Raw genomic sequence first — 22,329 nt, forward strand, 5'->3', positions numbered from 1 at the left:
ATGAAGCAGCAGGTGCAGGTGCTCAGAGGTGGGAACAAGGAGGCTAAAGCAGCATGAACAAAGGGGAGATGAAAGTGAGCTGAGGGCTGGGAGGTAGATGTGTAGGACTTTACAGGCTGTTGCCTGAGAAAGGGGGCCGCTGGAGAGTTTTGAGCATAGGAATGACAACATTCACTTGTTACAGGAGTGTTCTGGTTACTGTATTGAGAACAGACTAAAGGAGTTAGGGCAGCTCCGTCGTGTATGAACTGTGTGGCCTTCTCCCAGTTAGATAACCTCTTTCTCTTTTAATTTCCTCTGTGTGTAAAAGCAAGAGATAATAATAGTCTCTAGTGCATAGGGTTAGTATGAAGATGAAATGAGTGCATCTATGTAAAGCACTTCATATAGTGTCTGGCATATAATTAGTAAACTTCATGTTTTTTCTGCTACTATTATGGCTCTAACATATGAGGTCCCAGAAGCATGTGGTAGATAGGTTTGGTTGAGAACACAGGCAGTATTTTTTCATAATCTCATTTATTAATTAAGCTGGAGAAATTTATTAATGGAACTTGGCGAAAGGTTTTTTGAATGGATGAAGCTGCTCTTCAAAGCTATAAAATCTATCCTAAAGACCTAGAAATTGTATTGTGGATACTCAATAGACATTAGGTGAAACACTGCAACCAGGAATTTGTTTTCGACATTTTTGTTTGGGGGTTTCTTAATGTGTTAAGTCACATACACAAGGTTCCAAAAATGATAGAATAATGCTGAAATTGAAGCACAATTCCTTTTCCACAATCTGTTGTGGCAGATGGTCTTTACCGCTCTGGTTATTTGTGTGAATACATTTGTGTCTACCAAACATAATCCTGACTCTAGGCCTCTGTGAAACAAACAAAAACTCAAACAAACGGGGCGCCTGGGTGGCTCAGTCGTTAAGCGTCTGCCTTCAGCTCAGGGCGTGATCCTAACGTTCTGGGATTGAGCCCCACGTCAGGCTCTTCCGCTGGGAGCCTGCTTCTTCCTCTCCCACTCCCCCTGCTTGTGTTCCCTCTCACTGTCTGTCTCTCTCTCTGTCGAATAAATAAAATCTTTAGAAAAAAAAAAAACAAAAAACAAAACAACCTACTGATAAACCCCAGTGCCAGAGACTAAAAACTTGTCCCTTATACAATCTTGGTCACACTCCATTGACACATTTGTGGTTCAGGGTTCCAGTAATTAATTCAGTGGGCTCCTAGTTTAGAGCTGAGCTATTTCCTAAAATATGTTAATGCCAACTAGAAACATTACTGAATGCAAATCATTGATTTGATTTACTCTGTAACTGAAACAGAGCAGAGACCAACTTACTTTACGATAAACTGTGGAACTGCACACACAGAAATGCTGTGTGTTTTGGTTGAGGAATGACACAGAGGCAACGTAATGTGAAGTTAAGGATGTAGGTTTTGAAAGACAGACCTTACTTCAAATAACAGCTCCAGCAAGGACTAGGATTGTAGGAAATTTACTTAATTCTCTGTGGTTCAATTTCTTTGTCTAAAGGACAGGGGTAAGATCACAGTGGTTGTAACTAAGGTTTAAGTTTACCCCTGCATAGGGAGGAACGCATCCCTACAGCCATTCCGAGCTGGATTTAAGTGCCATTGTTGGTTGTTTAACGTCTTCCTGTAATTCAGTGAGGGTCTGGCATACTGGAATTACTCAAATTCTTCTTGGTTGTTATCTGCTTTCCCTGGTTACAATCAGTTATGGTAAACACAAGATTCAGTTTTGTTATCTCAAAGGCAGGAACTGCTGCAACTGGAAAGTTTTTCTTTGGGGGTATGTGTGAACTGCAATTTCCTTCTTTCAGTCAAGATTGTATTTATAAGATTTATCTATGTTGATTCTTATAGGAGATTAAGGAGAGAGAGACATCAAGGATAAACACAAATTTTGGTGTACAGCAACTGAGTGGTCCTGCAAGAAACGCAAGGAAGAAAAGCAGATCTGTAGTGGGAATGGGGATAATATTTTGTGGACACTGGGGGACAGAGAGGTTGTAGGAAATTATATTTAACTTACCCTCTCTCCTCCTTTAAGATGCTGCTCAAGTGAACACCCTAAAGTAAACACCCTGGCTTGCGGCCACCATCTCTGCAGTAAGAAAGTGGTTGTTACCATTGTAGGCAAAAAACGTGATCTGGGCTAGAGTGACAATCCTCCCAGATGGCATGCCTCTGGTTTACACCAGGTGAACCACAAATCCCTCCATTAATAGGGTCTTTCAGAATCCATCCTCAGATGCTCTTCTCTGGGATCCGTGCTCTCGATGCCTCTTGCAAGGCCCGACTTAAATTCTGGGTTTCTGGCAGGCTTTTGGAGAGCCGACGTTCAAAGCTGGACAGCCCTGTGGGACCGGCTGCATACGGCCTCACGGGGCTCAGGGCGATTCCCCGCCCCATGCCCCGCCCCATGCCCCGCCCCATGCCCCGCCCCGCCTCCGGGACGCATGCGCACGCTGTGACTCCTCCCCTCAAACCCCGCCCATGCCTTTCCAGTCCTCGCGACGCATGCGCACGGCGCGACTCCACCCCTCAAGCCGGCAGCAGGCTCCGCCCCGCCCCACGTTCCGCCTTGTCCTCGGGACGCAGTGCGTGCGACGACGTTTCCGGCGGGACTTCGTCTGTCCGCCTTACGGCTTGTGTGCTCTTGTCGACCCGTGCAGACCTACGGCAAAGCGGTTCGGTACTTGGGAATTATTATTCTATACCTTTTTTACTTTTGGGGATTACATAAGAGGCTTTGCTGCCGCCCACTCTTCTTCCCCCAGATCCAGTCAGGAGCGTTAAGCTGCGTCATAGTGCCTTTCTAGTCGCGCATTTTTGTGCTTTCCTTAAAATAGATTGTGAATCTTGCAGGATCCCTGAGCTCTTGAGACAAATGCTTACAGATGTAGCGTAGTGGTGATCAGTTTCCTGGGGATTTTATTGCTCCAGCTCCTTGAAAGTCTCAGTAACTCGGTGCTACTTGGAAATAATGACTGGCACAATTCCAAGCACCCCGCTGCCCGACAATTAAAAATTTAAAACAAAACGGGTATGAATTGCTTTCAAGCTAAACCTTATTGGATACCAAATGCATTTCTTTAAGAAAATAGGAGTTACACCCTACTTCGCAAAGAGCGAAGTGTCCTACGTTAATTATGACTTGGGCTTTCCAGTATTTTACCCCCTCACCGATCTTAGTCTAAAGATCAATGATTTGATGCAAAAGTAAATAGCCAAAGTTTTGCAAGGTATTGACTATTACTGTAATTGAATTCTTTGAGCAAGGGCAGAAAGGGGCAATTAAATAGTCAAATTAAGGGTATATTTAGTTTCTGATTTAGTAATAAGTTGGTTAGCTGACATAAAGGTAAACTCATTACCTGTACAGACCTGATCAGTGAATTGCGTTGTTTCCTGTAGGCCTGTGTTAGAATGGAAGTTATTACCAAAACGGTTAGTATCTTCTCAGCATTTACTACGTGCTAAGCACTTTTTACTTATTACCCCATTTAATGCTCACAGGAGCCCTAGGAAATTTGTACCATTCTTATCCTCATGGTACAGTGAGGGAAGCTGAGGCTAGGACAGTTGGTAGCTTGCCCGTTACTTCTTAGCAAGTAAGGGGTGGAGCTGGAACTTGGGTCCACTTCCTTCTGACTGCTAGAGAGCCATGCAGTTAACCACCTCTCATTCAGCCCTTCCTTCACAGGTGCCGGCCTGGTGTACTCTTGTGTCTGGTCACAGTGAAAAAGAACAATGCAAAAGGACTCTGGCCCACTGTAAGTACAGTGAATGGGAGAGGAATAGCCAGCAACTTCTCAAAACCAAAGCTTCTTTTCTTATCTGAAAAGGGCCATAGGAATAGACTGTTGGGCAGCATAGGGTATGGGAGGATGGACATGTAGGCCAGGGACCTGGGTTTGAGTCCCGGCTCTTTCACTGACTAGGGCACGTCATCTAACCTCTGGGATTTATGTTCATTTGTACAGTGATAGGACTGTTCTGGATGATGACGTTTTAGTCCCATCCTGTGATTGTTTTTTTATTTTTTAGCCATGGTTGGCGCTGATTTCTTACTCTTTCCTTTTCAGAGTGCCTTTACATTGGATTGGCTTTGGCTATGCAGCATTGGTTGCTTCTGGTGGGATCATTGGCTATGCAAAAGCAGGTATGGCTTGTAGCGACTTAACCTCCTAAGATTTTCACATTGTTGCTGGTAAAGAGTGAGTCCCCAGGGTCCCCAAAGTGCAGTCTTGTTTGACTTGTTTAAACCCACTAGCTTGAGTGCAGGGTTATTGTCAGTCCCATAGCTGCTCCTGCACTTGCTTTTCCATTATCTGGTTGACTTAAGGCAGGCTTCTTGTCTATTCACTTGTTCTTGGCTTTTTTATCTAAAGCTGCTGGGCAGGGGTGGTAGTAGGTCGCTGTTATCTTTGACTACCACACATTAGCTTGACCCCAGAGTATCTCTGTGCTAAATAGGAAGAAACCTCTTGTCTTTACATTCTCATTTTTTGAAGTCCCCTCTTCAGACAGGTCTGTCAGTAAAGGTGCTGTTTCTACCTCCTTCTAGCCTGCATCCCCACCCCAACACACACACACCAGAATTTTTATTCTCCAGTTTTTTGTTTTTGTTTTTATTTTAAACTCACTGCTCCTGTTTCCCTCTCCTTTGGGGATTTGCCTGAGGTCCTGCCTGGGGACACTTCCAGCCTTTGAAAGGTAGGCCTGGTTAGGAGCCCTTCTTTTTGCCCTAGATGGATGTGTCTGTCTATTAAAAAAGAGAGGATTACTGTGATATTACCCTGTCTTCTCTGTAAAGTAGCAAATTCCCCAAAACATTTTCCTGCTTGAGGGCTCCTTGGTTATGAGCTGTGTTGAGAGAAATTCTCTCTGAGGTTTTCCTCTGTAGGGGGAGGAAATCTTGTGACTTCTGTTAATGAAATGAGCGTCTGACATTATAATGTAGAACTCTGTTTGCTTCCCTACAGGTAGTGTCCCGTCACTGGCTGCTGGGCTGCTTTTTGGTAGTTTAGCAGGCCTAGGTGCTTATCAGCTGTCTCAGGATCCGAGGAACATTTGGGTGTTTCTAGGTATGTCAGCGTCACTGTTTCCCCCATATAATTATGTATCCAGAATACTTTACCAAGAGGCTTTGGGTTGGTGGAATGTGACAGGTTCTTCACATGAAGACCGTTTTATTACTTCTGCTAAGTGCTAGGGAATTTTTAAAATTGGGGGTGGGGGAGTTGTACTGGTGTCTGTTTATTTTCTGTGTACAGAATATGGAAAGGTTTTCATGCCTCATGAATTTAGATTTAGCCAATGAAATTAATAATAAACTTGTGCAAGGCAGTTACATGTCTCTTAATCATTTTGATTGCCCACTGAAGACTATATGCTTGAACATTCCCAGAGGATCACATGTCAGGCTTAGGTTTGCATCACTATTGCATTTTTCACATTTGGAAATCATTTATTAGCCCTTTAGCATTAAGCTAAATGTACGGCATAGGCCTTGGCCTCAAGGAGCCTTTACCTTGACTAACGTGAAACATGAGTCTGCGGGGCTGCTGAAGTGCTCTGTGAGCTGCACAGACAGTGAGGAGTGCTGAGAAGGGAAGATTACTACTTATCAGGGTGGCTTTGGGTGCATTTTTATTGAGCTCCACCTGTGTATCAGACGCTGCACTAGGAGTGTGGCCATCTCACTGTCTCCACAAATCTGCAGAGTCGGAAAACCTATAGTTCTGGTTATTGTAAGTGTGGTGGGGAGAACAAGCATGTTAACAGAGCAGTTTGCACGAGTTGCCATGGGCTGGGCAGGCGAGGTCAGCAATGGCTGGTATGGGGTGTGCTGCAGAAGGAGGAGGGGCCCAGCTCTCAGCTCTGCCTGTCAGCTCCCGCACTCAAGCTCCTGAATGACTTTCAGACTTCTTTTTTCCCATTTCTGATTCCATTCCTCCACTCTCAGCAAATGAGCTCATTGCCTACTTCAAGAGGAGCAGCATTCATCACGAGGGGCTTCAGCGTCCATGCCTTCTGCTGTGCTGTTTCTCTCCTCTCCAAGGCCTGTCCCTCCACCCAGGCTTTGAGTCTCTGCTCCCCGATCTTCTAGAGTGTTACACTGCCAAAGATGCCATCTCTTACTTGGATTCCACCCTGTAGATGGATCCCTCCTGCTCGTGTTCACATGTGTCCTCTCTCACCCAGTAAAGAAAACAGGACCTCTCGTGACCCCACTTCCTTCTCCAGTTGTTGCCCTTCTTCCCCCTTCAGAAACTTCTCTAAAACAATCTGTTATACTGCTTGTTTTTATTTCCTCCCCTTCACATTCTCGACCACATCAGTCTCTGTATTTGTCTCCTTTGTCCATGGAAATAGCTTTCCCTGATTGTGCCAGTGACCTGGATTTTTCAGAATCCAGTGTTCGTTTTTTTTTTGAAGATCTGTGTTTATCTGTGAGAGAAAGTGCACACACACATACACGAGTGCCAGTGCGTGCACAAACGGGGTGGGGCAGAGGGAGAGAGAGTCTCAAGCAGACTTCCTGCTGAGCACAGAGGAGCCTGACTCAGGGCTCAATCCCAGGACCCTGAGATCATGACCTGAGTCGAAATCAAGAGTTGGATGCTTAACCGACTGAATCACCCAGGCACCCTTGCAGTGTACATTTTTTAATCCTCATTCTAGTGGCCTGTTAGCTTTCTCAGCATAGCGGACCAATCCATTTTCCACTCTTCTGTTTTCCTTTTTATTTTCTTGTTCTCGTTTGTCGACCCATCTTCCTGTTTGGCCATTAAATGTTGAAGTTCTTAAGACCTGTCTTTTTTTTTTTTTTTTTTTTTTAAAGACTTATTTATTAAAGAGCTCGAGTGAGCAGGGGGAAGGGCAGGAGAGGGAGAGAATCCCAAGCAGACTCCCCGCCGAGCATGAAACTTGATATGGGGCTCAATCTCACGACCCTGAGATCATGACCTGAGCCGAAATCAAGAGTTGGCTGCTTAGCTGACTGAGTCACCCAGGCGCTTCAAGACCTGGCTCTTTCTTTATTCTTTATACCCTCTTGCTTGGCTCATTGGAGCGCAGGCCTTAAATTACCATTGAAACAGGTCGTTGATTCACAAACGGATTTCTTCTCCAAGCTTTACTCTTACATATACAGCTGCATGCTTGAAATCTTTTATTAGTTGTCTCAAGGCATCTGCCCAAACCTGACCTCTTGTCCTCACATACACTGGTCTTCTGGTGTTCTCCATCCATTTGGGTCTTGCTCTCCTCCCCTCCATCTTTATATCTCATTCACCAGTAAGTCCTATTGACACTACCTCCAGCACATATCCTAGATTGCCTCCTGTATCTCCATGGCCACTGTTCTCTTCCCAGTTATCCCTGTATTTTTCCTGCATTCCTGAGCAAGTTTCTCGGTATCCCTACATGCTCTGGTTTCGCTCCGTTTTGTTCTCCATGGAACAGCTAGAATTTTGTTTCAACGGTTCTATTCTGCTCATGTATCCTTCTGTCTGATGTCTTTTAATGGCTTCTCATTGCTCTGAGGATGAAGAACACAATCCCTAGTATGGCTGTCAAGGCTCTGTGGTATGGCCCCTTTTCCTCACTAGCCATATTTTAGCCTTCAGTTCCCTCTCACCACAAGGCCCTGGGTGTATTATTCCCTCTGCATGGAATGTGCTTTCTTCCCCCTTTAGCTCATTCACACCTACTTTTTAGATCTTGGCTTGATCTTCACTTCCTCAGCAAATCCTTTCCCGATTTTCCAGAATAGGCTGGATCTGCTGTTTACAGACCTTTTTTTTTTTTTTTTTTAAATTAAGACTTATTTATTTGAGAGTGAGAGAAAGCATGAGTGGGATGAGGGTCAGAGGGAGAAGCAGACTCCGCTGAGCAGGGAGCCCAATGCAGGGCTTGATCCCAGGACTCTGGGATCTTGACCCTGAGCCACCCAGGCACCCCTGTTTAAAGACCTTTTTTATTTTTTTATTATTTTTATTTTTTTTAAAGATTTTATTTATTTATTTGACAGAGAGAGAGACAGCCGAGAGAGGGAACACAAGCAGGGGGAGTGGGAGAGGAAGAAGCAGGCTCCCAGCAGAGGATCCTGATGTGGGGCTCGATCCCATAACGCCGGGATCACGCCCTGAGCCTAAGGCAGACGCTTAATGACTGAGCCACCCAGGCGCCCCTAAAGACCTTTTTTAATGATAGTTTTGTCCTCCAGCACCTAGTGCAGTGCATGGCACATAATAGGTATTTTAACAGATGTTGAATAGAAGAGCCTACAGTGTAAATACATCAGTAAGGAATAGGAAAAAAAGACCTGCAGCAAATTGGGAGGAAGCTATGGCTTTGGTAGGAGGTGAGGCCGGGAAGGTCGTTTGGCCCTCAATACAGTGAGGGCCGTACGTTCCAATACTTGTTCTTACCCCCACAGAACAAGGGTAGCCCTGGGGAAGGAGGTGATAGTATGAGATGGGGTCTGGCCCCTGAAAGAGGGGTGGGACTTTGGTTCTCCTGCATATAAGATATAATGATCTTTGGTTCTTTTTCTCTTTCCCATCAGCTACATCTGGAACCTTAGCTGGCATTATGGGAATGAGATTCTACCACTCTGGAAAATTTATGCCTGCGGGCTTAATTGCTGGTGCCAGGTATTTTCTTTTCTCTCGCTGTTCTTCACCAGTATGGAGTTTAGTTTCATGCCCCCTAAGACTTTGTACATTCAAAATTTTACTTTACATGCCTGATGGTGGACATCACTGAAGTGATGTAATTTACACACAAATAGGAAAGGCTGCAGAAACAGTAGTTGATTTAACACCAAAATGAAGTGCATTCATGATTTTGCTCTCACATTTGTGATCTGGTCCATCCCGGCTCCTGCCTCCGGCGGAAGGAGCTTCATGCAAAGCCATGACTGCAGCTCTTTCTGCGACTTTCAGCATGAGTTCCATATTTCTGAGTTGTCTGGGCATCCTTTATCATTGAACATTTTCCTAAAAGGGAATTTTGATTAAATCCTGCTGTCTAATTACCTTTGGTTATAAAACTCAAACCAGATTATTTAAACAAAAAATGTATTCCTTAATTATAATACAGATACTCTGAGGACAGAATTTTTAAACATCTGGAGGAAGATCCCTTACCTGACTTTGATCCTAGTTATGATGCTGTCAAGCATAATGCTTTATAGTCCGTGTAGACCAAGGTCAAGAGCAGTGAACTAGGAGGCTGTTAATGTACCATTAACTAGCTCTGTGACCCTGGAGAGACCTTGGTCTTCCCAGCCTTCAGTTTACTCATCTCTTTGAATTATTGGCTGTTAGATTGGGAACTCCGGATTCACATGTACAGTTTTAAGGCAAGTGGCGTGCAAAACTGCCCCTCGGCATGTTATTTCTTTGGTACTTCCAGGAATGGAGATTCACCTGTGCCTGCTCTGCCTTGGCGTTTCCTCACCATGTACTTGTGAAGGACCTGCAGTTTTAGTTTCTTGAAAAAATAGTCGAGTGCCTGTTCTGTTCTTTACCTGATATTTTTTGTTTATGTGTTTCTTTTGAACAGTTTGCTGATGGTCGCCAAACTTGGAATTAGTGTGTTGAATAGACCCCATCAGTAGTAGTCCTGTCCCGCTTGGACTCATGAAGAATTTAAAAACTTCCACTATTTTTAGTGTATTAAGAGAAACAAGTGCAGCATTTTCACATATTCTGACATTTTACTTAACAGAACAAAAATAACATTGAATTTTCCAGAAGAAATCAGTCATTATCATTACAACCTTAAAGAGGTGGGTGGTATGTTAACCCAAGAGCTTCTTCTTGTATGTTCTCATACAGTTTGATTCTTATACATGATGCTGTCGCCTCTTTCTGTATCTCTGGGTAATGTCTCAAGGGGTAAAATGTTAGGTATCAACACTGGGGGCCTCAAAACCCCATGCCCTACTCAGAACAAGAGCTTTAGGATTGCTGTTCTTTGGCTCATCCTAGAGCACAGACCTACGTTGAGATTATGTCAAATGAAATATCAATGAAAATAAAGTTTACCGTAAGTAATATTTTCTATGGTGTCTTCGTTGCCAGAGTTGTCTAGAACGTAGAATGAGATGTGTATAGCTTGAAGCTATAGGAATGTGAAAGTGTTCTGTTAATATTTTATTTAGTAATTACCTATTTTCAGTAAGGACCACGGAAAGTTACTTGTGATTTGAGATTATACATTGTATTGAAGCTTGTCCTAGAAATGATCCTTTAGTGAGGATTTCTAAGATTAGGACTGTGTAATCAAAAAAAAAAAAAAAGTGGCTAACTAGCTAATCTATAAATGTGAAACTAAAGACCTGTCTGAAACTTGAATTACTGGGTTTGGTTTCTACACACATTAACTGGACACTGACACATTTCCACCTCACTTTCTTTTGTTTTCAGCACTGAGCATTAACTCATTCTGGTATTCCTTACTTTAGTTTTCTCCCATTTCAAAAGAAAAGGGATATTTGCTACTTACCTCCTCCCTAACTGGTATCGGTTGGATTTATAGTACAATTCAGGCACTTATTAATCACGTTTATATGTTTTCTTAAACTCTTTGAAAGGAGTCCTGGTTTTCCCATCCCTGTTTTATTATGTGATGTGGTTTTGACATGTCATCTGCCAGGGCCCATTCTTAAACCATAATACCCAGACCTCTGCACAAGTTGGGTGTGACCAGGGTAGTATATCCTAGACCATGCAGTTCTGTTAATACAACTGGGATCAAATCAGATTTTTGAATAGCCTCGTCACAGCAATGACTCATTAAACTTTTGGTCTACTGGGACTTCAGATCTTTTTCTTGCACGCACTATTAATAATAAAAACTACTCCTAGATGGGAAAGGGTTGGTGCTTGATGTCACATACTTGCAAATACTTGACTAAATTAAAAATATTCCAGTTCCTCATATAGCCAGTAGTTGCCTTTTATCATGTACCAAATTTGTTGTTTAAATTATAAGGACAAATCCATTTACAAATAGCTTATTGGTATGTGGGATGACTTCATGCCCTGGTGAATCAGATTATTGTGAACTTCTCAAACATTAGTCCTGTACAGTCTAGAGGAAAATGGACAAAGAAAATCAAGTAGACAGAACATTGTATTATCTTTTTGATATTTTAAAAACTGATTTTTATGGAAATGTGTTTGGAGAAAAACAACTGGCTATAGTTAGTGTTACAAAGGTCAGAATGCCACAGGTGGCCTGGGTGTTCTCTTGAGCAATGAAGAGCAGTCTGTGTATTATCTTTGTCCACAGACTTAACCTTTATGTTTTTTTCCCAAAACCCTGTTATGTGATGGCCAGGTAAAAGTGAACATTAGTTCTGACTTCTTGTTCCCCAGGTGTTTCAGTCATATGAACTATGAGAGCAGAGGCACAGAAAAAGATTAAACAAAAAAGCAATACGTGTCGTATATTAATTGATTAGATGCATTTGGGGTTCTAAGCTAGCCTTTCTGTGATCATCTTGACACTTAGGTTGCTTCCATATCTTAGCTATTATAAATAATGGTGCAGTGAACATAGGGGTACATATATCTCTTTAGATTGGGGTTTTTTGTGTAAGTACCCAGAAGTGGAATTGCAGGATTGTATGGTAGTTCTATTTTTAATTTTTTGAAGAAACACCATACTGTTTTTCATAGTGACTGCACCGATTTACATTCTGACCAACAGTGCTCAAGAGTTCTCTTTTTCTACATCCTTGCGAACACTTGTTATTTTTTTCTTTTTGATACTAGCCATGCTGACTGATATGATATTTCATTTTGATTTTGATTTGCATTGCCCTGATTATTGACATTGAGCATCTTTTCATGTGCGTTGGTCATCTGTATGTCTTTGGAAAAATGTCTGTTCAAGTTCTGCCTGTCTTTTAATCAGATTATTTGTTGTTTTGATACTAAGTTGTGTAGGTTTTTTTGTATGTTTTAGATATTAATGTGTTAATCAGTTATATGATTTGCTGCAAATATCTTCCTCCATCTTTAGATTGCCTTTTCATTTTGTTGGTTTCCTTCTCTGTGCAAAAGCTTTTTGTTTGATGTAATCCCATTTATTATGTTAGCTTTTGTTGCTCTTGAATAGGAAACTGGTCTAAAAAATATTGCTAAGACTGATGTCCAAGAGCTTACTGCCTAGGTTTTCTTCTAGGAGTTTTATGATTTCAGGTCTTATGTTCATCTTTAATCTATCTTGAACTTATTTTTGTATATAGTATAAGATAGTAGTCCAGTTTTATCCTTTCGCATGTAGCTATCCAGTTTTCCCAGCACAATTTTTTGAAGAGACTATCCTTTACCCATTGTTCTTGCCTCGTTTGTCATGGATTGATGATGTATGCATGTTTGTTTCTGGGCCCTCTATTCCGTTGATTTATGTATTTGTTTTTGTGCTAGTACCAGACTGTTTGGGTCACTGTAGCTTTGTGGTATAGTTTGAAATCAGGGAGCATACCTCCAGCTTTGTTGTTCTTTTTCAAGATTGCTAGCTTTGTTCTTCATTCTCAAGATTGCTTTGGCTGTTTGGGGTCTTATTTTGGGATTCTTTGAGTTCTGTGAAAAATGCATTTATTTTGATGGGGATCGCATTGAACCTCTAAGATGCTTTGGGTAGTAAGGACATTTTAACAATATAATTCTTCCGATCTGTGAGCCCAGTATATGTTTTTATTTATTTGTGTCATTTTCGGTTTCTTTCATCAGTATCTGTAAGTACAGGTCTTTCACCTCCTTGGTTTTATTCCTAGGTATTTTATTCTTTTTGATGCAATTGTAAATGGGATTGTTTTTTTAAGTTTCTTTCTGATAACTTATTAGTTTGTAAAAGTACAGTTGATTTTTCTGTGTTAATTTAGTATTCGGCAACTTAACTGAAATTCATTTGTTAGTTCTAATAGTTTTTTGGTGAAGTCTTTGGGGTTTTCTATGTATATTATGTCATCTACAACTAATGATAGTTTTACTTCGTCCTTTCCAATTTGGATGCCTTTCATTTCTTTTTCTTGCCTAATGGCTGTGGCTAGGACTTTCTTTTTTTTTTTTTTTTTTAAAGATTTTATTTATTTATTTGACAGAGATAGAGACAGCCAGCGAGAGAGGGAACACAAGCAGGGGGAGTGGGAGAGGAAGAAGCAGGCTCATAGCAGAGGAGCCTGATGTGGGGCTCGATCCCATAACGCCGGGATCACGCCCTGAGCTGAAGGCAGACGCTCAACCGCTGTGCCACCCAGGCGCCCCTGTGGCTAAGACTTCTAGGACTATGTTGAATGAAAGTGGTGAGAGTGGGCATTCTTGTCTTATTCCTTGTTTTAGAAGGAAAGCTTTTAGCTTTTTTTCACTTGAACATGGTGTTAGCTGTGGGTTGTCATTATATGGACTATTATGTTGAGGTGTGTTCCCTCTATACCCATTTTGTTGAGAGTTTTTATCATGAATGGATGTTGAATTTTGTCAAATGTTTTTTCTGCATCTATTGAGATGATCATATGGTTTTTATCCTTTGTTTTGTTAATGTGTATCATGTTGATTGATTTGAGGATGTTGAAACCATTCTTGGATCCCTGGCATAAATCCTACTTGATCATGGTGTATGATCCTTTGTATTGTTGAATTCGGTTTGCTGATATTTTTTGAGGATTTTTTTCATCCTTGTTCATCAGGGCTGTTAGCCTACAAGTTTCTTCCTTTGTAATGTCTTTGTCTGGTTTAAGTAATAGGGTAATGCTGGCTTCATAAAATGAGTTTGGAAGTGTTCCTTCCTCTTCAATGTTTTGGAATAATTTGAGAGGGATAGTTACTAACTCTTCTTTACATGTTTGGTAGAATTCATCTGTGAAGTTGTCTGGTACTGGACTTTTGTTTTGGGTGGTTTTTAAATTGTTTTGATTTCATTATTTGTAATTGGTCTATTCATATTTTCTATTTCTTCATTATCAGTCTTGTAAGGTTGTATGTTTCTGGGAATTCATCCATTTCTTCTAGGCTTTCCAGTTTGTTGGTGTATAATTGTAGCAGTCTCTTATGATCCTTTGTATTTCTGTAGTGTCAGTTTAACTTCTCTTCCATTTCTGATTTGGTCTCTCTCTCTCATCTTTTCTTGATGAGGCTTACCAATTTTGTTTATCTTTGCAAAGAACCACCTTTTAGTTTCATAATTCTTTTCTTTTTTCTTTCTTCTCTCCTTCTTTCCTTCCTCCCTTCCTCCCTTCCCCTCCCTTCCCCTCCCATCCCCTCCCTTGCCCTCCCTTGCCCTCCCTTCCCTTGCCTTGCCTTGCCTTGCCTTGCCTTGCCTTGCCTTGCCTTGCCTTGCCCTGCCCTGCCCTCCCCTCCCCTCCCCTCCCCTCCCCTCCCCTCCCCTCCCCTTCTCTCTCTCTTTTTCTTTATTACTTTCTTGTATTTCGTTCTGATCTTTATTATTTCCCTCCTTCTACTAACTTTGGGCTTTGTTGTTGTTGTTGTTGTTTTTCTAGTTCTTTAGGTGAAAAGTTATTTATTTGAGATTTTTCTTGTTTCTTGCTTATTGCTATAAACTTTTCTCTTAAAACTGCTTTTACTGTGTCCCATAGATTTGGGAAAGTCTTATTTCCATTTTCATTTGTCTTAAGGCATTTTTTGATTTTCTCTTTTTCTGTTGACACATTGGTTGCTTGGTAGTGTAATGTTTAGTGTCCATGTGTTGCGGGTTTTTTTTCAGTTTTACTTTTGTAATTGATCTCTAGCTTCATACTGTTGTGCTTGGAAAAGATGTTTGGTATGATTTAAGTCTTCTTAAATTTATTGAGACTTGTTTTGTGGTCCAGTGTGATCCTGTTGTGATCCTGGAGAATGTTTAATGTGCACTTGAAAAGAATGTGTATTCTGCAGCTTGAAGATTAAATGTTCTGTGTATATCTAATAAGTCTATCTGGTTTGATCTGTCATTTAAGGACAGTGTTTCTTTATTGACTTTTTTGTCTTGATAATCTGTCCATTAATGTAAGCGGGGTATTAAAATTTCCTATTATTACTGTATTATTGTCAATTTCCCTCTTTATGTCTGTTAATATTTCCATTATATATTTAGGTATTCCTGTGTTAGGTATGCAAATATTTGTAAATGTTCTACCTCTTCTTGGATTGACCCTTTTATCATTATGTAATAATGCTTTTGTCTTTTGTTGCAGCCTTTGTTTTAAAAGTTTTGTCTGATGAGTATTGCTACTTTAGCTTTTTGTTTCCATTTGCATGGAATATCTTTTCCATCTCTTCACTTTCAGTCTGCATGTGTCTTTAGATCTGAAGTGAGTCTCTTGTAGACAGCATATGGATGGGTCTTTTTTTTTTTTTTTAATCCATGTAGCCACCATGTGTGTTTTGATTGGAGCATTAAGACCAATTAAAGTAACTTAAAGTAATTGATACATACTTATTACCATTTTGTATGTTGTTTTCTGGTTGTTAATTTAGTTTTGTTTTTAATGTCTTCATATTTTAGATCTATATTCATTTAGTTCTTTGTATTTCTGTTAAGAGTATTGTAGGATATTTTATGCCTTTGTTATGATGAATGGGAACTTTTTCATAAGTATTTTTAAATTAGGTAACAATCTGAACAAAATTAATTGACACTAATATAAGTACTTTTTGACTCACTCGAGCATATTATGTGCCTTAGGTTTTTATTGGCTACCATTTATTTCATCTTGTGGCCTTATATTAAAGTTAGAAATAATATATTTGCTGTTACTGACAAGATCAACATTGTTCTAGAGACACCAGACAAAACAGTAAAACATGAGAAATAAGGTATAAATACTGGAAAAAAGAAATTAAACATTTTAAACAGTTAATATATTTATCTATCTAGAAAAATCCAAGACAAGCAACTAAAAACATATTGAACCAATGAGAAAATTCTATAAAGCAGCAAGAAAGTAACACTAAAACCCAGTAGCTTCCTATTAACAGTTATGCTTAATTCTTTTCCATACTGTTGCCAGTACCCAAGTCTAAGCCTCACCATCATTTAATCTTCTAGTAGGACTCCTTGTTTTTATGGTTTGGCTCAACAATTATTTCTTTACCCAGCAGGTAGAGGCATATTTCAAGTATATTTTGACTCCTATACTTAAAACCATTCAGTTGTCTCTCAACATTTAGATTTCTTTAGTCTTCCTACTGTTCTGTTCTTTATCTTAACCCCATCATAGTTTGCCAATATACAATTTCATGTGTGTTTATTTAATGTCTGCCTCCAGAATATATGTTCTGTGAGGTCAGGGAAAACGACCGTTTTGTCATTACCATATATACTACACTTAGTACTTAGTAGGCACTTAGTAAATATTTGCTGAATTTATAGATCAAATCTACTTTTTAAAAATACACTTGACTTTTTAGGACCGTTTTGAGAAGACAGTACAGAGTTCCCACATACCCCACACCTAGTTTTCTCTATTAATATCTTAGGTTAGCATAAAATATTTGTTAGAACTCTGAGTCAATATTGGTAAATTAATTAAAGTCCATATTTTATTCAGATTTTCTAAGTTTTTAAAAACTAATATTGTTTTTCTATTCCAGGATCTCGTCTAGGATCCCACATTACATTTAGTTGTCATGTCTCCTTAAGCTCCTCTTGGTTATCACTGTTTTTCAGATTTGCCTTGTTTTCGATGACCCTGATAGTTTTGAAGAGTATTGACCAAGTGTTTTGTAGAATGCTCTTCTGTTAGAATTTGTCTAGTGTTTTCCTTATGGTTAGACTGGACTTAGGAAATTTTAGGAGCAAAGTGCTGTTTTCATCACATAATATTAACATCACGTATATGAACGTGGTATTATTGTTGATGTTGACCTTGATTATCTGGCTTGAGGTAGTATTCAATCAGGCTTCTCCACTGTAAAGTTATTCCTCCCCCCCCCCATACTGTACTCTTTGAAAGGAAGTCACCGTGCCCATTCTGTACTTAAGGATTGGGGAGTTGTACTCTTCCACCTTGAAGGCAGAGTATTTACATAAATTATTTAGGATTCTGCATGGGAGATTTATCTCTTTTCCCCTACTTATTCACTTATTTATATCAGTATGGACCCCAGGATATGTATTTCCCACTTTGGGTTATAATACAGTGACTTCTTTATTTTCTTTCTCAAATATTACAGTTTTGGCCATTAGGAGCTCATCCATTTAGCTCCTATGTTTCTTTCACCTAGCCCATCAATGTGGGCTGCTTCTGCTTGTTGGGTTTTGCTTTTGCTTTTTTTTTTTTTTTTTTATAACTTTGTTACTTCCTAGCACTATCAGATCTCCAGTATCAGCTTGTGTATTTCATGCTCAGTACTAGAATCAGCCATCTCTCCAGAAAGCCCTGGTTCCTTTTACTGGACCTTGGTATTAGAAATCAAGATCTGGATGCTAGATATGCTTATTGCTACTGGGGTGAGCAGCTTTATTCATAATTGCCCAGACTTGAACACAAGATGTTCTTCAGTAGGTGAATGGATAAATAAACTGTAGTGCATATATACAATGAAATATTAGTTAGCAAGAAACAGACATGAGCTATCGAGCTAAGAAAAGGCATGGAAGAAACTTAAATGCATCTTGCTAAGTGAAAGAAACCGGTGTAGATTCCAACGATGTGACATTCTGGAACAGGAGCATGGTGGAGATGATGGAAAGATTGGTGGTTGCCAGAGGTTTGCGGGGGCGGGAGAGAAGGATGAGTGGGTAGGACATGGGATTTTTAGGGCAATGAAGCTAATCTCTAGGATACTGTAGTGGTGGATACATGCCGTTATGTATTTTGTCAGAACCCACAGAAAATACAACACAAAGCATGAACCCTAAGGTAAACTGTGGCCTAAAGGTGTACTGATACTGACTCATCAGTTACAGCAAATGTCCCACACTAGTGCAAGATGTTAATAATAGGGAAAATTGGGAAAGGGGCCTGAAGGGGGGGTATAAGGAAACTGTACTTCCGAATGAATTTTTTCTGTAAACCTAAAATTGCTAGAAAAACAAGTCTATAATGAAAATGACAAATAGCCCTCAGATTATAAAGTTTAAAAGTATAAAAAAAACACACTAGTTAACCATATTTATTTTAATATCTTTTGAGAAGTATAAAAGCTTCCCAGCAACACAAAATAATTTTTTAGCTTTGAGACATTAATTAAAACTGTACAAATATATATAACCATTACCATCAACATAAATAACTTCAGATTTTAACATTTTTTAGCAAGGTGAGCTGAATCTTCTATACAAAAATACCATATTACTATCATTTTATGATGTCTTTGGATAATGTCCACAAGGTACCAATTACATTAGCATTTGTTACAGAGTCAGAAAATACATAAAAATAGCAGTTGATGACATTATTATTCTTTAAAAAGAATATACAGTACTAATGTCCAGTCCACAAAATGGCGGGTTTAAATAGAGTAGTTCCAAGTTCAAAATGTCTATTTTTATAAAGTACCAGTTTAGAAATTAAAGAAAAAAAATTATACTAAGTGAAATCACTGCTATAGCAACTGAATGCATTTGCTCTTCAGAGTAGATGTCAAGGTCAGAGACAGGTCAGTGATCTGCAGCAGCAAGAATTTGCTTTGGGGGACAAGCTGGCACACCTCATTTTTGTGTCTAGTAGGAACATGGAAGCAAAGTATTTTCAAAGTCTGATGAACACACGTCACAGTTTCAAGAACTTTCTTAATGATGTGAAGATGAGAGAGCCCTGACTTGGTTGATTTGGGAGTCTTCAAGCCATTGGGTTTGATAGTCACCATGAATTCATGGGAGTTGTGTTGGTCAAAATCAAACAGACTCTCCGCTAAAATTGGGTCACATAATTTTGAGATCTTCATGTTAAAGATAAATTTATTCCTAAGAAAGATATCCTGCTCAAGATGGAATTACCGTCGCTTCCATAATTTCAAAGTAGAAAAGCATATGATAAATGAGCATCTTTTGCCATTGCCAAACTGGTAGGGCAGAGCCTTAGCCACGTAAGAACCGTAACTGACAGCCAACAGAAGTCTACCTAACTGCTATAAAAAAACAAACCTTTGAGGCCAACTGATGAAATGTTAAATTAATATAGCAAATAACATGAAAATTAAAACACTCTAAACACTTTCTGAAGGCCTTTTTAAAAAAAGATTCTTACCATATTTAGTAACTATTAATTTGTAGATCAAATACTTGATACTTTGGCAAATAGTTTATTCAATACTTTGTAAAGTCCTACCCATATATCAGCACTGTGGACAACCTGATGCTAAGAAAATGCATTTCATTTCTAGGAAAGAAAATAGGAGATGGTTTTTGCTCTTCAAGTACCCACTACTGCATATTTCTTCCAGAACTCAGTAGAAATAGACATCTGTAGACATTTCCCAGGGTCAGGGGATTTGCATGGATTCCATGGAGCAATGCTGTGGGGTTTCACATGAGACTCCTACCGGTGGCCACCGTACTTGGCCACCCAGTCTGTCCTTCCATGCACTGAGGGAACTGGCTGCGCACGGTTCACAATATTTAGATTCTTGGCTGTAGGGTTGTAAGTAGGTCCTGAAAACTGCCCCCGACCAGGTTTTGTGTTCCAGGTATATTCTGGAAGAAATGAGAATTGGAAGTTAGAAATTTATTCATTTGATTATCAAATTTAAAATCAAGCAATTTATCTTTTTATTTTATGGGGAAGTCTAGAGTTTATCTTTAAAAGATGAGTTCAGTGGTCTCTAAGATTTTTTAAATATTAAAACTAAAAATTCTAGTGTACTCTTATGTTGATACAGAATTCTCAGTAGCTTAAGAGCCAATATTTCTGGTTTGCAGTTCTGATACTGCTGCTGTTTCTTTTTTGGGTTCACTCAAATGCCTTAACACATTTAGGTAGGCAACATCGACCAGGGTGACCAAGAAAATTCTTGGTTCAGGTTCAACAGGCAATACCTAGAGTGTCGGTGACTTTGTAAAATCACATCGTGGTTTCATCTAATATCCAAGTGTAATACCCACTACAGATAATTTATTTGTAATTGTGAATCCTATAAGTCTCCAGCTTCATGGAGCTACACAGTTGGGATCCCATCATAGATTTCTTTTAAACATGAAAATGGGGTTTTTAGAGGCAAGAAACTTCATTTTTTAAATTGGGAAAATGATGGGTGAAAACAATTCCTTTAAAAGGTGAGCCATTCCTAAGATCCAAACCTTTCATCATAAGGTTTGTTTTATTCATACATTTGGCTAATTTAATATTTGTGAAATTTTAATTTGTTAAATATTTGTTCTTATCAGAACAATTTACAAGCTAAACTTGCTTTAACATCTCAAATGACAAAGCAATAAATCATTTTACGGAGAACTTCAGTCTCTTCTCCAGTCCTTCCCTTGTCCGCCCTCACTTCACGTTTACAGCTGATTATCAGGTATTCCATCTAAAGAGGGATGTTGGATCTTTCCGTTTGAGATTTAAGTATCTTTTCACACTGTGGTGGCTGTCACTCTTGGATTAAACTCTTAAGTGCCAATTTTGAAATTAGTCTAACCATTTTGTACACCTAGCACTATACCGGATTTACTTGTGTGATTTCCCTGCGTTGTTGTTGTTGTTGATGTAGTGTGTATATATATATATATATATATATATATATATATATATATATATACACACACACACATATACACACACACACACACTTTTTCTGTAAAACTGGGAGTGGAGGGGAGATTATAGGAGCAGTGTGGGTCCAGTGTGCTGCTGACCTCAGCTTAAGGGGAATATAGCATTAAGTGAGGAACTGCCCCGGTGACAGTCACCCTGTCCTATCCTCTCACCGTTACCACGTTTAAAATTCTCCAGGTTATAGTCAATAAAAAGCTAAATGAGGTAGGGACAAAGTGTTTAGAAGAGCCAGTCAACCCTTAACTGTTAAGGAAAAACTGGTTAAACCGCTAACCAAGTTTTCCAGGAATGGCCCTTTAGTTCTAACCCATGGGAATGTAGACTAGCACCAGTGTGTTAAATTTGTGAACCCACACCTGAGGTCTGCAGGCCAAAATGGTACCGGGCGTGGAGGAGCGTGCGTGTGGGAGGGTAGGAGGGGAAGGAGGTGGGGAGAGAGGCCATAAGCCCTGGTGATTCAGAGAACCCCTTCAGCTAATAGGGTGATGCTCTTGGGGTGCAAAATGCGGGATATGGGGAGTAACAGAGAGCTTTCCTCCAGGTCGTGATGTAGCTACGTCAAGTCCTAAATGCATTTGAGGGAAACTGTGTCCAGGCAGATACTTTAAAAACCTTTAAAGAGGGAATCATTTTGCCAAGAAGGGTATAGTGTTTACATTTAGGATTCCTGTCTGAGAGAGAATAGTTTCAGGATTCAAGCACCCTTGGTGAAGAACTTAGTAGCTGACAAAGGAGCTGAGATATCATGACAGGGCAAGAAATGCTTTTGTGTCTAAGCCAGACCAGGCCCTGCCCCTCCTGAGCACGGGGCAGACAGCCCTCTCAGGTTTGCTGTGCATTTATTTTAAGAGCCACACGTGTCCTATCAGGGGCATTTAACTTCTTGTAGAAAATGTTTGCTAAAGGAAAGATGTTCACCTGTAGTTAAGAATTTAATCAGTGCCACCACTGTGTCACTTTGAGCAAGAAACAAACCTCTGTGAAACAGATGATAATAGTACCTTCTGTAGTCGAGTTAATGAATATAGCGCACTTAGAACAGGGCCCTCTCTGCCCTTGTAAAGGGTGGCTGTCTAGGAATGAAGTCCCTCCTCAAAGTTCTTGTTACCATCAGAGCAAGGGGAGAAGGAGTTGTTGGGAAGTCTGGGATGAGAGATTACATGGGAAAGCTGGAAGAAATTAATTTGATTTTTCTTCTCAAAACATGAGAGTAAGGACAAGGAGGAGCAGAGGGGGGGGGGAGACTACAAGAGAAGGGGAAATAGTTGAGTAAATATGGTAATGACCTGGTTTTATTTTCTTGTGGGAAACTGCCACCCAAGTGGGAGTACTGGAAGACACATCTCTTACAGAACAGTGTTTTCCTAAGGATTTGCATTGACCACTTGAGAGTGGTTAATATTTACTTCTTTTTTTTACCTTTCCTCCTACCACCATCTGTAGGAATATCTGATGAGCAGAGTAAATGAAGAGATGAAAAGTTATGAGAAAGCATTTACTAAAAAAATATAAACAGGACTATGCATGCTAATCTGACAGAATACTTAATATGTAAAGGCC

The 22,329-nt window shown here is 39.9% G+C and overlaps 2 protein-coding genes across 7 annotated transcripts in view; one reads left to right on the plus strand and one right to left on the minus strand.

Moving 5' to 3' along the window:
• The first annotated feature begins 2,582 nt into the window (after positions 1–2,582).
• On the plus strand, positions 2,583–10,101 carry LOC123801565 (transmembrane protein 14C). 5 transcript variants are annotated; one of them, XM_045811659.2, is made up of 6 exons: positions 2,583–2,716; positions 3,733–3,802; positions 4,115–4,191; positions 5,015–5,116; positions 8,605–8,692; positions 9,456–9,599. In XM_045811659.2, exons 2-6 carry the CDS (start codon positions 3,780–3,782, stop codon positions 9,511–9,513), a joined length of 348 nt encoding a protein of 115 aa, XP_045667615.2. In that variant the 5' UTR covers positions 2,583–2,716; positions 3,733–3,779; the 3' UTR covers positions 9,514–9,599. The 5 variants fall into 5 exon arrangements, with proteins under 5 accessions (XP_045667615.2, XP_045667616.1, XP_045667613.2 ...); XM_045811660.2 differs by lacking the exon at positions 9,456–9,599 and adding an exon at positions 9,606–10,101 and having other exon boundaries at positions 2,584–2,721; XM_045811657.2 differs by having other exon boundaries at positions 2,584–2,721; positions 9,456–9,765.
• An 8,072-nt stretch (positions 10,102–18,173) lies between these two features.
• MAK (male germ cell associated kinase) overlaps positions 18,174–22,329 on the minus strand; it is a 50,638-nt gene continuing 46,482 nt past the window's right edge. For both annotated transcript variants that reach the window (XM_087857980.1, XM_045811528.2), the window contains one exon: positions 18,174–19,691. In XM_087857980.1, coding sequence (XP_087714106.1) covers positions 19,537–19,691 — 155 coding nt within the window. In that variant the 3' untranslated portion in view covers positions 18,174–19,536. The remainder of the gene's footprint in view (positions 19,692–22,329) is intronic.

This window comes from Ursus americanus, chromosome 32 (genome assembly GCF_024610735.1).
Source record: "Ursus americanus isolate L20-20 chromosome 32, mUrsAme1.1.p, whole genome shotgun sequence".
Lineage (NCBI taxonomy): Eukaryota > Metazoa > Chordata > Mammalia > Carnivora > Ursidae > Ursus > Ursus americanus.